The sequence below is a fragment of the Rhipicephalus microplus genome, chromosome X (assembly GCF_043290135.1).
Source record: "Rhipicephalus microplus isolate Deutch F79 chromosome X, USDA_Rmic, whole genome shotgun sequence".
In the NCBI taxonomy this organism is placed as follows: domain Eukaryota; kingdom Metazoa; phylum Arthropoda; class Arachnida; order Ixodida; family Ixodidae; genus Rhipicephalus; species Rhipicephalus microplus.
Window position 1 is genome coordinate 178,760,933 of NC_134710.1, and position 14,094 is coordinate 178,775,026.

Consider the following 14,094-nt stretch of genomic DNA (forward strand, 5'->3'; position numbering starts at 1 on the left):
TACGACCAACAGGGCGCTGTTAAACGTGTGTGCGGGGGGGGGGAATAGGTTGTAAAAGGGTGATAGAGCAGCAATGTTAACTAGGCTGTGTGCGATTGATACTTTGCCCTAAATAAGGGTGGAGTATGAAAGATCAGACGTTCGCAGCATGAATAGATACACACGCAATAGACTTCTAATTGATCACATAATTGAATGTGTCCATATGTTATTTCGCGTCTCAGCAATCGCAACAGCACGCTTGTGGTTTTTGCACATGGCATCCACACGAGCCTAGCACTACGATCATCTCTTCTATAGAAAACTAAGCAGATTCGCACCAGTGATGCCATGCCTAAAGGAAGGGTGGAGCTGAGCCCTCTGCCTTGTTACGCTTCCATTCTCTTTGTTCTTTTTATAATTTTGTTTGCCTACGTTTATTTCCATTCATTAGCTATTTCTTTCTCTCTTTATATTTCTTCCCTTTCTTTCACCATCCCTCTGTTTCTCGCTTCTTTTTTCTTATCAACGTTTGCTTCCTTTCTGTGTATTTCTCTCTCTCTCTCTCTCTCTCTCTCTCTCTCTTTTTCTTTTCGTTTCGTTTTTGGTCTTGTATCATATTTAAATCTATATCTTGTGTCTATTTCTCTCTCAGTCTATTTCTTTTGACGTATTTTTTTCCTCTCTTTGGTTTTTTTTCTATCTTACTCTTTTTCTCACGTTTTATTCGCTCTATCCCGCCCTTCAGTGATTCAATCCAACACCGAACAAACTGGCACCCATGTTGCGGGAGCAAATCAGAAAATGAAGCACATTGGAGTTGCTATACTAGTTGCTGTGAATTAACTTCAGACATAATTAGTGGAAAAGGCGACGACAGGGAAGGAAGGTAAAGACGCGTCCTGTCTGTTGTCTTCACTTTGCCTTTTGTAACTGCTTTGAATAATTAGTTGTATCAGAAGAAGTAGAGTACGAAGAGGAAGAAGAAGGTGTCTGCTGGTTCATGATGGTTATGATAGTGTTCGGCTGACTCTTCATGGCATAACAAAAAGCATAACAGCTCCGCTATTAAAAGTTTTATTCTGGGCCTTAAACTATCAACAATTCTTATCTGAAACGACCAAGAATTTATAAACGCCCATTCTCATAGGCGGCTCATGAACGTTTCTTCACGTTGAGTGCGTGAAAAACCGGGTAAATGCTCATATACTAGTGGATGATGTGTAAGTGCCGTTAAGTTAATTAGGGTATATTCTCTTTCGTCAATGCATTCACATGGGTACTAGAAGTTTGCAGACGAATGCTTCTTTCTGGATTGTTCGATAGAGCATAACTTTGGCACACGTTTTGGCATACGAAGACAAAGAAAGCGGGCCCAGCAGGATCGCACTGAGTGGGTGTTATCCATTTTAAGGCGTCATCATCAGTACCACTCCCATAGTCTGTGCTGGTGGTAATTAATATACGTACCTCATTTTATGCTTAATAGCTGGATGTTTCATGACAAAACTAACAAAAATGTGACCTGAAACGAACTCACTAATCCCAGTTTTGCAGCTAAGCATGTACAAATACCTAATGAAGCGTTTACTGACACCATAGATACTTACGAGGGCAAGCTTAGTGGACTTTCGCCTCTCCTCTGTTTTCCTTAAGAGGCAAAGTTTTCGTATTGAATTCCTAACGTACCAGTGTCACACTCGTAACGTGGTAAAATCACATGACTTACCTGTTATTGTGAATGTAGGGTGAACTTGTCGGCCAGTTGGTTGAACATATCGATTTGCTGGCGTAATCTGACGGGTGGAGCATTCATTCTGGCGTCTGTAGAATTAGTGTACCATGCGGTACTGGCAACGTTGAAAGCTTTCATCCGTATGCTATACCCATGTGGAACAATGAAGTGCATACGCTTATTTGCACGTTTCTTTATATGACCCAAAATGATGTTTTGATGCCAAGAAGAGAGAACACGTTGGGAAAAAAAGAACGAAGGCAGTAGTTTCGGAAAACAATTTGAGAGCCACAGTAATTTCCGTTTCATTGTGTTTATTTGGTTGGACGATAATACAAGGCGTTGAGGTAATATGAAGAGTTATTTCAGAAAAGTGCAGATGCAATTTCCAATATAACGAGTCAAATCATTGTCCACAGCGTATCTCTGTAGCAGTAATGTTAAGCATCGTAAATATTTACACTTCACTGGTGATACTTTGTGCTATAACGCAGTGAGTTAGTGCGCAAAAGTTGGGAAGCCGTCGCCTGCAAGCAAGCTCGAAGGCCGGAGGAAGATATTGTTATACAAGTGTTCACTACGTGATGCTTTGCTGCTAATTTGCCGCGCACATCGACGCAGCACTTATTTTTCCACCGTCCCTACTCACAAGTAGAGACTTGATCACTCAAGGTGCACTGTTTTTTTTTTCTGAAGAGCACCTTTCACACTTTTTGCAGTGTGCACAACCTTAATCCGGCCTTTTGGTTGCTTAGAGGTTAACAGTGCTAGCATCACAACGTTCACAAAAATATGTATCTATTATACTGGTTGCTCTATTTTAATTGGAAGCCTTTTGCGTGATAAGAGGCAATAGTTTCTATTACAAGAGTTTATTCTCTCAATTTTGTACAGCAGAGTCGTAGTCTCAAAAAGAATACGCTTCGTGTCCAAGAAGATATTCAGAAAATCTGTATATGATATTTTGTTTCCTGGGAAGGGGGAGCGGGGTTCACGGTACAAGTACGCACAATACAAGGAGGCCCGGCCGTGATGACGAATCAGATAAAACAGCTATTGCTCAAAGCTACCATACATACGCAGTAATAGAGCACACGAAACCATCATCAAGATGACTAGAAATGCTAACTGAAGCAGCTTATTCACCAGTCGACTCATCAGTATTTTTAAAAAATTTAAAGTTCTTTGAACTTTAGGATGAAATGCGTCTCGCCTAAACAAATTCATCTAGAGAAATTAGGTTTCTTGCGCTGAAATATGGGAGACAAAAAATGAAAATTTCGTCATTACTGAACCCATTGCACTGTAGAAAAATACTGTTACATCTAATATGGGGAGAAAAGCGGGCGAATAATAACGCGTCGCTGTGACAGGTTTACAGATGCACAGAGAATGAGATGCAAACATACTTTCTCTGGCACTGTATTGATTGTTTTAGCTTGGCAGCATGCAGATAGATATACACGTGTCAAAGCTGCGACGTGTATTTTGCTTTTTTATGCTTTTGAGGTCCGTTTCAGCAAAACTGTACATACCAGAATATATGTATAAACTAGACTGTAGGGAAAAAATTAAAAAAAAAACTTCCGCAATCACTTGGAGAGAAAATTTTAAGTTGAATAAGAGTGTTGTATTTGCGACCAAAGTAAGGGCCAATCGCCTTTCTGATGCAGTAGCTCTACAAAATCTTAGAACCAGCCTGCTATCAGTTGAATTAGTGAGAGAAAGTTAAAAATATTCTATGCGCAACTCGAATAAATTTAGTTAATAAACTTGTCTTGCCTATTAGTTCACAGCTTCTCTTTGCTCATCAATCATAATATAATTATTATAATTGTTAACTAATTAATTTCATGCACATCGTTTGCACGACAAGAGAGGTTAAATATGCGCGAAGAGGAATCGTGGTGCACAGGTGACGTGAACAAAGCGCAGTTGTTATCGCTGCCACGCATATACCGAAGAAAAGTGTCGTGCTTTCTTGCCGACGTCCCTGTGCTTAGTAGAACTCCACAGCAAAATAGATGTCACTGTCAGCTCGCCCTTATCAAACAGTTCTTAATGCGCTGTATGAAATGTTCCGAAGAATGATCGAAAAAAAAAATTCCTCTCTTTGCGTCTACTCCGGTGACTCTATCGTCCTCGCGCGTCTCCTTATCTTCCCGCTCTACTTTTTTGTTGACGCGTTCGCACCGGTACTGCATTCGTGTCATAACAGCGGAAAAGCTGAAGGGGTCGGTGCTTTCTGGATCGTCGCCAAGTGAATGTAATTCTTACTTCGTCTTGAAGCCGTAATATCTCACGGACGTAGGAAGTCATGGAGCTGACGTCGCTTTTGACGAGGTGAGGCAGCGAAGAAATCCGAACGAGATCCCGAGTCAATAAACAACTTCAAAAGAGTTGACTGCTAAGCGAGTTGCTGCTTTGACATCGAAACCATCGTGAGAGCGCAGCTAAACATGACGCACTAGAAGAAACAGACCAGGACAGTCGCAAACTACCAACTGGCTTTATTCAAGCGGCTTTAAAAATCAACATCCTGTGCAGGGGCACCGTAAAAACAACAACAAAAAAATCAAACCAGGCGAGAAAGAAATTGAAATTCAGCAATGTACAGTGCCATGGAGGTTTCGCTCACGCAATCTTCGCCTGTTTTTTGATAGAGACACTAAGGTCAAATGACAATTTATGTGAGAGTGAAAGCATGATGTATGACGACGTATAAAGCAGCAATATTATCAACAGCAGTGCGCTACTTACTGAAAAATTACGGTAAATGCACGAGAACACCTGCGCCGCCGCAGGACATTCGCAAAATGAGCCCAATGATGTCAGCGTCAAAGCCCACAATTAATCACTAGTGATCAAACTAGCTGCACTAGATAAAGAACCTTCCGTGAATCAAGGGACGTAATTAAGTGCTGCTTATTCGTTTGTGTTTGATGCGTGGAAAAAAGAACAGCTAAAGAACCATAGAAAACATTTTGTGAAGTGTGCCAACAACGCCGTGTACGAGATTGCTCTGTCCTGCGGCAATGTCTACATCGGCCAAACCTGCACGGGGCTGGCTGAATAACCGACTCAGAGAGCACAAAAGACATCTTAATAATGGGCAAAGTCACCTTGTTGACCACTGCTTGGCTTGCCTGCATTGTGAACCGCGATTCCACTGAGCAAAAATCCTCAGCAGAAGTAGAGATAAAATGGCTGGCAACACGCTATAAGCTTTTTTTTATTAAAAAAAACTAGACATGTGACAAGTGCGTGAGCGAAACACCCATTGCGCTGTACAACGCTGAATTTCAATTTTTTCCTCCTCTGGTTTGAATTTTTTTGGTTGTTGTGACGGTGCATCTGCGCATGGCGTCGGTATAAAAATGTGTGGATCTTGCTTCAACAAAGCCCGCTGGTAGTGTGTGCCTGTCCCCGTCTCTTTTCTTGTGTGTCGTCTTTAGCTGTCGTAGCAATAACTGCTCCCGTGTCACGAATTCTCTGCTTCCAAAAAAGAAAAAAAAGGAAGTCGCACGTAATTTAGAGGGAAATGCCTGCTCCTTAATACCGCAGCTGCTAAACTATGGACACTACAGAGCTGATAAAAAGTGCATCCAGACGTTCTTGCACACGAGCCGGCTGAACTTAAGTGAGGCGAGTTACAGTTCGATCATTTTTGTTGGTATAAAGTATCATTCGCAATCACTTCAGCGTCTTCACTGGCCGTATACACTACCTCAAATGGAGCGCCAAATTTCAAACACTACTATTGTCCATTCCATACTTTAGCGCTCAGCGTCGTCGAAGTTATGCATGTTTCGTAGTCACACGTGCTCGTGCAAACGCTGCGCGAACCTGCCGTCAGGGGCGGACGACAAGGAAAATTACATGCCAAGAAAAATAATTAAACGCCAGAATAGCATAAACCAACCTATTACCAGTAGGATAACCCAGTTTGTTTTTTTTTCATTTTAAGGTGTAACTATTTTTTTCTCGAATATTATTCAGCCTAAAAGAAAAATCTTATGTAAGGCTCGTGAAAAACAGCGAACTATATCATCGTCCGAAAACGGCTACAGCAAGAAGTCCTATCAACGCACCTTATCCCACTATGTATGAAATGGAGCCTGGTAGAATCGGAAATACGAGTCACCAGTCTGTTCTTCATTGTGACCTTCGTAAACTGCCTAACGAGTCATTCATAAGAGCAACAACAAAATGATAGCCAAAAGTCCAACAGTCTTTCTAAGCACAGATAAGTCCTGCAAAATATTCAGTACAACCATATTCCTTGTGCGGATACACATTCAGAAATACGTATACAATCTGGACATCTCCCTCCAGCACTGTACACATCTTGCAGCAATATTGGTACAGTCATTCGCAGACTTTCTCTTAAAAGCACACATCACCGCAGCTTCACCGCTGAGTAAACTTGTGGCTCATTGTTCCATCAGATTGGCACGTCGCAAAGAGGCACCTTTTATTTGTGTTAACGGAGTTCTGGGTGATCAGCATACTACAGTCAGGTAACAGGTGGTGAGGACGAATGCGAGAAATAAAAAAGGGAAGCGTGCCAAGCCAAGTAAGTTGCGCGTTCTTTGTTTCTCACCGGATCATGCACGAGCGCAGCCGTTTACCAGCTTTGTTCATGCGAGACATGTACGCACATATGCTCTCGCCAACCAAAAGAAAATGATTTGCTAAGCGTCGGAGCCTGCGATCTCCAAGCCGGATCTGGTCGACCAGCGCCAACTCGTCGTCCTGGCCCGGGAGGTGGTCCAGGCCAGAGGGTTACTGAAGTAAGGGACCCTCTCACATTCACTCACTGGCCTCCTAATGAACGTTCTTTTATTTATCTTTCAAAAAAGGAACTTGTCATTGTAAAGGTGTTTTCTCTAATATTATGCTCGCTATCATGAGGAGACGATGCTGCTGCTTACAATCTGCTCCGAAGTAAAAAAAAAAAAAACGCTGTGTAACGTCTACATTGTCTTTCTTTTTCTTATCCTTTTGAATTCAAAGTTTCAGGGCAACTTGGCTGGGCAGGGACAATACATATCAAAATTGCGAAGCTCAGCACTGACGGAAATAGTTGATTGATATGTGAGATTTAACGCCCCGAATCCACCTTCTGAAATGACAGATGCAGTAGTGGAAGGCTCCGGAAATTTAGATCACTCGGGGTTCTTTAACTTGCACCGAATTCTGAGCCCACAGACCTACAGTATTTTCACCTTCATCAAAAATGCAGACGCCGCAGCCGGGATTTGATCCCGCGACCTGCGGGTCAGCAGCCGAGTACCTTAGTCCCTAGACCAGCGCGGCAGGGCTTGACCGAAATAGTCATAAAGTTTAAAAGAATTTCAGCCCCCATACGGGAGCACTGTAGAAAATCAAGTTGTATTCAGCCTCGTGAACAGCGCTCCTGTATATGGAATCTGAAACGATATTTAATGAAAGGACTGCTTTCGTCGGACTTTCGCAATTTTTGGACCTGCTTTATTTTTACTTTTTTTGCGGGCAAACCGATAGGCGCAGTAGTATTTTTAAGCTTCGACCCTACAGTGTAAAGCGTGGTACCTAAAATGTTTTTGTGGGTCATAGCATATTAAATATTTTTTTCTGTCATTCCATAAGCTCCATGTCAGTTGCAGAAATGCACCATATTCGCGATATGATTAATAACACTCGCACACACACGAAAAAAAGACTACTCGAGGAGTCAGTAGATCAAGCAGTGTCGAGGTCCTAGCACAGTTGTTTGAGGAAGCAGCGTCGTATGTTTTTATAATTCCGGCAGCTCTTTCAGCCATCTAACTTAGAAATGATCTCAACATTGCGCCTGAATGTAAGCACTACTTACGTACGCGAGATGAAGCTCTCGACATTTGAACAGACGTCTGAAAAATGGTTTTTGAAGACGTTGCATCCCGAATTGTCAAGGCGGTATACTTACAAGAGATAGTTACGGGATAACAATAGCAGCAAGAGCAGCGACTGTAGAGACATTAGAAAGGGCTTCAGGCAAAGTGAGACGCTCCACAAGACGCTATAGAATAAGATGTTGATGGTGAACACTGTAGTTTGCCAACATGTCTGCAGTTTAGTATTGTATGCATCGCCTCGAGGGTCAGTAAAATATTGCGTTTCCCTATGAAACTACTATGCTACCTTTTTCTGTCAGAAGCAAAACATTCTCCACCGCTTTTGTGGTTATCATAGCCACGGAAAAAATATATCGAGGTGCTGTACACCCCATAAATAGTGCGTGTCTGTGTAGATTCTGGAACGCTTGAATACTTTGAAAAGCAACCAAAATCGCCGCTATTACGATATATAAGAACAGTCATAGCTTGTTATAATAATGTTTTGACAATCGTATTGCACTGGCGTAGTAAGAACGCTTCAACACGCAGCGGACATGTGAGGCGTGCTTCACAGTATGAAATGCGGTTGTCTGGGATGTGCACTCAAGAGGAATGAAGCGTTTGCGTTAACACAGAGGTTCTTCTCCTGTACTACAGACCACCTTTAAACAGACAAGTCGCACACACCACGGAATACTAGAAGAGGTTAAGAAGGGACCGCACAGCACCATGTTGTTACACTGAAAGCAGGTCACAAACAAATTCAGACGGCACTACATGAGAGCGCTTCTTCAGCACGCATCCAGTAGGGCCTCTCTGGCGCATGACAGCATCTGCAAAAAACATGAAGCGAACTGTAAGATGACTGCATGGAGCCCATCTAAGCGACGACAGGGCTTCTAAATGATATAAAAAACTTCACCCAGTAGGTTCATTGTTCTTGAAAATTGTGTTTACACAGCTCGAAAGACAGTACACAAAGCAACACAAAGAGCCCCAGTGTACGTTGTTTGCGCTCGTTTATAGTGCTCTTTGCACTCCACAATTGCCGTTTTTAAGCCTTTATTTGCCCATAAATTAATTATTAACGTTGTTTTTTTCCCATGTTTCTGATATTCGAGTGAACCAAATAGCAAGCTCGAGTAATTGTTTAGTCTGGTAAGGAGAAATTATTAGATCCTAATATATATACATTACTTCAGGTGTAATTTGACACAGAAGCATGCTGAATCCGGTACCCGAAAATACCTTCATTGTTCAATCAGTGCTTTGCATTATACTGTAAAGAAATGATTCAGACCAGCATCGTGTTGAAGTGGTTTGTTATTTAGCTTAATTCACATCATTGTCTTCTTGCAATAAAATATTAGAGCGAAACGAAATGCCAAGAAGGGCCACAAAAATGCGAAACACACAGGCAGAGAAACATCAAGACAATCTCCAGTTTCAGTTATCTGCAGAAAGACCACACGACAGCCGACTGCAGCGCTTCATGTTGCACTGCTCTGAGAATTTGTTTGAACTCTATCTGCGAGCTATGCAAAGTAAAATTGCATGGTTATATAGGGGCTTCACACATACGTAATAAAAGGGGGCGAACCCAGGTAATGTTACATCTCGGTTGTTTTGTAAAAAGCATTTGCAGAAAACTCCCCGGCCGCGGAAAGAGCGGAAAGAGCTAGTATTGTGAAAGTGCGGTCATAAGAAAAATCTTTCAAAGTGATTTACCTTAGCCGATAGGGATTTCTTAAATCCTCAGTGCTATGAATAATGATAGCCTAAAACTATCTAATGAAAAAAGAGTGGTAGAATTTCCTCAGGAATTTATATTTTTCAAATAATGACATTCGCAAAACACAGTTTGCGGTCACTTTCTATAAGGTCAGTTTATATTTTCGAAATCACCTCGAATGGCGTTCAACTACAGCCACATTACAAGATATTTCTTAGTAAAGCTTCTAATATACATTGATTATATGTGGGGCTTAACGTCCCAAAACCACCATATGATTATGAGAGACGCCGTAGTGGAGGGCTCCAGAAATTTCGACCACCTGGGGTTCTTCAACGTGCACCCAAATCTGAGCACACGAGCCTACAACATTTCCGCCTATATCGGGAATGCAACCACCGCAGCCGGGATTTGATCCCGTGACCTGTGGGTCAGCAGCCGAGTACCTTAGCCGCTAGACCAATCACTATCACATTTATTATTCAGTATCACATTCAGTATCACCATCAGTATCAGTATTCAGTATCACACACGTTCAGTATCAAACTCTTCAAGCTTAATTCAAGCATACCCACAAAAAATTTAAGCGCATTATATTATTAGTAAACACGTACGAAGCTCGAAAACTAAATACATTACCCTCAAATTGTTCCCACTATAATAGTGCATTACCTATCAAGCGTACAAAGATATTTTTCCTATAGTGTACTACATGGGCTGGAACACAGCACGCTATGGGTTTCTACGTGGTGAACACAGACAGCCAAAGTTTTAAACACTATCGCCGCAGTGGGTTGGTATAGCAATAGCATTCGGCTCTTAAACAAAAACTCGGGAGTCTGATGTAAGTTCCCGCAATCACATTAAGATATAAGTACAATGCAATATTGATAGCTCACACGCTACAAAACTCGGATCTACGATGTCTTTCACAGAGCCGTTGCGTTGTCTTGACATGCTCAACAAAACGAAATGGAATGTCGAAAAAAGTGAAATGCCTTCGTTGTCAGATTGAGCACCTGACATATTTGCCCGAATGTTTTGCCAGACAAGTTTTCAAATGCAGAAGAAGCGTTTCTGTTGTGGCAACAGTTTGAGATTGAGGAGTGTTTCTGTAATAGCATTTGGGGATAAAAACTTGAGTGAACAGCTTTCTACAGTTTCCACCGCACATTAGGGAACCGTAATCACGGACTGTTGCGATCACGTGCAGCCAGGTTTAGTGCACATTGATTGCGATAGAGTGTTGATGTTAGGTCAGCGTGTGGTGCGCAGAAACCAGTGCCAGTGTATGACGTCCTCTAGTGAGCCGAAATTATGCACAACGTATGCAGAACATGATCGGATCATTTTTTCTCTCGAGACGGACAGCACACGTAGAAGGTGGCCAAAGCGTTCGAGAACAAACAATAAGCGTACATACGTACATACCAACGAGGGTGATCCGTCGCCAAATCTGCTTGCAGTGGCATCGTCGGGTATGGAAACTGGGGGAAGAGGGGGGTGCGGCCGCATTCAGGACAGCCGGTGCCAGCGGTGGATCTGCTTGGGCGCTGCAGCCATTGCGTCGGTCCAGTGTTGCTGCGCCTGGCCACGGGCGAACATGAACGATCCGAGGACGACGCGCCCCAGGCATCGGTCTGCACGAAGCCGCAAATTTGCGGTGAGTGATGAAGGAAGCTGAGCCTTTTCAAAATTCAGCACATCTGGGGGACTTTACAGGCGTCCCGGATGTTAACACTTGTGGTGAGTGAGAACGCGCCTTGTGAGACAGCAATAAACGTACTAGCCAATTGGCGTTCGTATATAGTTCATTAGAAACCATGCTGAAGTTCTTTCGGTCACTTAGGTATCAACAGAAATTTCCAGAAGGCCTCGGGCGAAATGTCGCAAAAAATATTTTCCCATGTTGAAAGCAGCCAAACAAAAAATAAAGACGGACAATAAAGTAGTACCCGACCTGATATATTTGTTATAAGGAATGCACGTGGCCACTTCATTCAATCACGAAAAGGTTATGGCACCATCCGCTCTCACCGAACAATTGTCAAGCGTTGAAAAGAAACGAAACACCGCAGTAGAGTGCATTAACGTCGGCTCTTCATGGAGACCCATTATAAGAATTCTGGAACAGAAAATTCTTGATTTCATAATTTCATTTCACGGTTGAGAACAAGTTTAGCAATGAAATTCATTATCGTAATTTGCTACCTTGCGCAACTTGCAGAAGGTCACTGTTGCTAAATGTGATCCTGATTGGGCTGAATCGCAGTCAGCATTGCAGCGCGTGAAAGAAGGATGATGCAAAGAAAGATAGATACGAAAAATTTATCAAGTAAAAATGGAGATATATGCAGCTGTTGTCCGGCAATAGAACCTGTTCAATTATGGCGAACAATGAATGTCCACAAGGTATAGCGAATTATGCGAGCGATGGGGAATACGAAGGAAGCCTATTGTTTTCCCTATAGGTGCGCGCAGATGATGAAAAGCTATTCATGTTTCAAAGTATTAGTGGAATCGTTTCGGTTGTTGATGAGCCTCCAAGTTTATAGGACAAGTTTATTGTTGATTGAACATATAGTGACCTTATGCACGCACTGAAGCCTAGATAATGTGCAGGCTTGGGACGCTTTAGACCGTAAATTAGCCCCTTATTTCGCTCTTAGTTCAAAGTCACTAGAGCGAACCTATTCCATTTCTATCATCATTAATTTTGTTCGAGTGCGAGTGAGGCCAGAAAATTATGAAAGGAATGACGATAACATTGTGAGGCACGGCTATATGCGCATCGCGAAATTGTACTCTTTGTTTGAACGGAAGTCAGAAATGGTAGGTTCATTGTTTGAACGGAAGTCAGACCCAAACTGGAGTTTTTTGTGCAGCGACGTGCCTCGAATGCTTCCGCATATCATTTCGATGGCATAATCAACTGCGAATACAGAACTGATGCATAGCTCGTCACGATATCTCGTTAAGAAGAGCCTTGTAAGAAGGCTCATGACGTGCACTCTTAAGCGCCGCTAGTTCATAGTTGTAGCACGTCCCGTTCAAGTTTGCAGCCAAATTCGCACTTACAGAGAGGATTATGCAAATTATGTCTGATTTGGCTGCCAACCACCTTCAAACATATAAAATAGCTGTAAACCGCTAAATAGGCAAAACAAAAAACACAATTGTAAGCGCTATGGTGATAATATATCATTTGCAATATTTATACGGCACACACACGGCCTTGATCTAGTCATTGAGGTGTTCTTATTTCAACGGCGGAGTGGACGTTGTTTTTCGTGCCATTCAGATGCGTTTCTATGATCAATTGAGACCATTTCCTGTGCTTTTTCCAAAACTAATTGTGAGAATGCCTAAACATGGCCTTTATTAAAGTGGAACGCGATAGAGGCTGCGGGCCCCGTTCGCATCACCATCTCATTCGCTCGCCACGTTGCCAACTCGCCCTGCACGGTAATGTTGCTGCGAGGAAGAAAAACGTATCTGCACGAGAAATCCGCCGTTCGGAATTCTACTACAGGGCGCCTACTGCCGGTGCAGTTGCGAATGAAACCACTATTCCATTATTCATCATTTTGCGAAATAGTGAAACGACTATTGTCATGGTATAACTGTCAGTTCAAGTGCACGAATAACAGGAAGGAAGAGAGGACAAGCGCTTTCTCGCAACTGAACTGTTTATTAGAAAGGCAAGAATATATAAACAGGCAATCAAAAAACAACAACGAATGCGTGTAATCTTCTTCTTTTACCCTGTGTTCTCGATGTGCCACGGGTGTACTTTTTTGCCTGCACACGCATGCATTGTTTTTTGATTGCCTGTTTATATATTCTTGCCTTTCTAATAAACAGTTCAGTTGCGAGAGAGCGCTTGTCCTCTCTTCCTTTCTGTTTATTCGTGCACTTGAACTGACAGTTATACCATGCATATTAAACTAGCCCAACTTTCGATTATGTTGCAATTCGTGACTATTGTCATACCTGCGACCTTCGGCTGCCGGCCCGAAGGTCGCGGGTTCGAACCTCGGCCGCGGTGGTCGCGTTTCGTTCGAGGCGAAGTGCGACCACCACTGGAGGTGGAACGGTAGATGCCCGAGCATTTTGCTACGTTAGTGCACGTTACAGAACACCAGATGATCCAAAATTTCCGGATCTCTCCACTAGGACGTCCCCCAGAATCATACCATGGTTTCAGAACGTGAAAGCGCAACAATTATAAACTTTGACACGGAATACATGAGCGCTGAAGAAGCCAGGATAAAATAACAAACTGCCTTACGTTTATTTTGCCGCTGCTAAATATGACCTAACTTGCCCTAAAATTGTTCTCACGCACAACTTCACTCTTTCGCGCGCGCGTGTGTGTGAGAGTGTATGTGTTTGAAATAAGGGAGCTCGAGATTGGATATCGAAGGCAGTTCAGCAAATAAACAGAACCCTAACGTCCCCTCAGGTATAAAAAAAACCCCGGTTGCATAACCGTTCAACAACAATTCGACAGCATTTCCTCGTCGTTGAAGGATAAAAATATGCCAACTGAAAACGTTTACCAAGATCATAAGTAAACGACGCGTAAGGTGATTTATAGAAGAAAGAATTACTTCACTGATATATAAACCAAACTCTTTGCTGGATCTTTGCGGACTATTAATCCGTTGTGGCTCCTTATAAGGCATAACCAAATAGGACAAATAAAGCAACATTTAACGGTAGTATACTGGGTAACCACTGCATAACCATTGATAAAAATGGACTAAATTCATTCTTTGGTGAGA

General features: G+C 42.5%; 1 protein-coding gene across 3 annotated transcripts in view; it reads right to left on the reverse strand.

The window, feature by feature from the left end:
- Positions 1-2,011: 2,011 nt before the first annotated feature.
- LOC119176962 (synaptotagmin-15) overlaps positions 2,012-14,094 on the reverse strand; it is a 368,621-nt gene continuing 356,538 nt past the window's right edge. For 2 of the 3 annotated variants that reach the window (XM_075878290.1, XM_075878288.1), the window contains 2 exons: positions 10,739-10,947; positions 2,012-8,408 (listed from right to left, as the gene is read on the reverse strand). In XM_075878290.1, coding sequence (XP_075734405.1) covers positions 10,823-10,947 — 125 coding nt within the window. In that variant the 3' untranslated portion in view covers positions 2,012-8,408; positions 10,739-10,822. Of the gene's footprint in view, positions 8,409-10,734; positions 10,948-14,094 lie in introns of all 3 variants that reach the window. The other variant, XM_075878289.1, reaches the window with a different exon arrangement.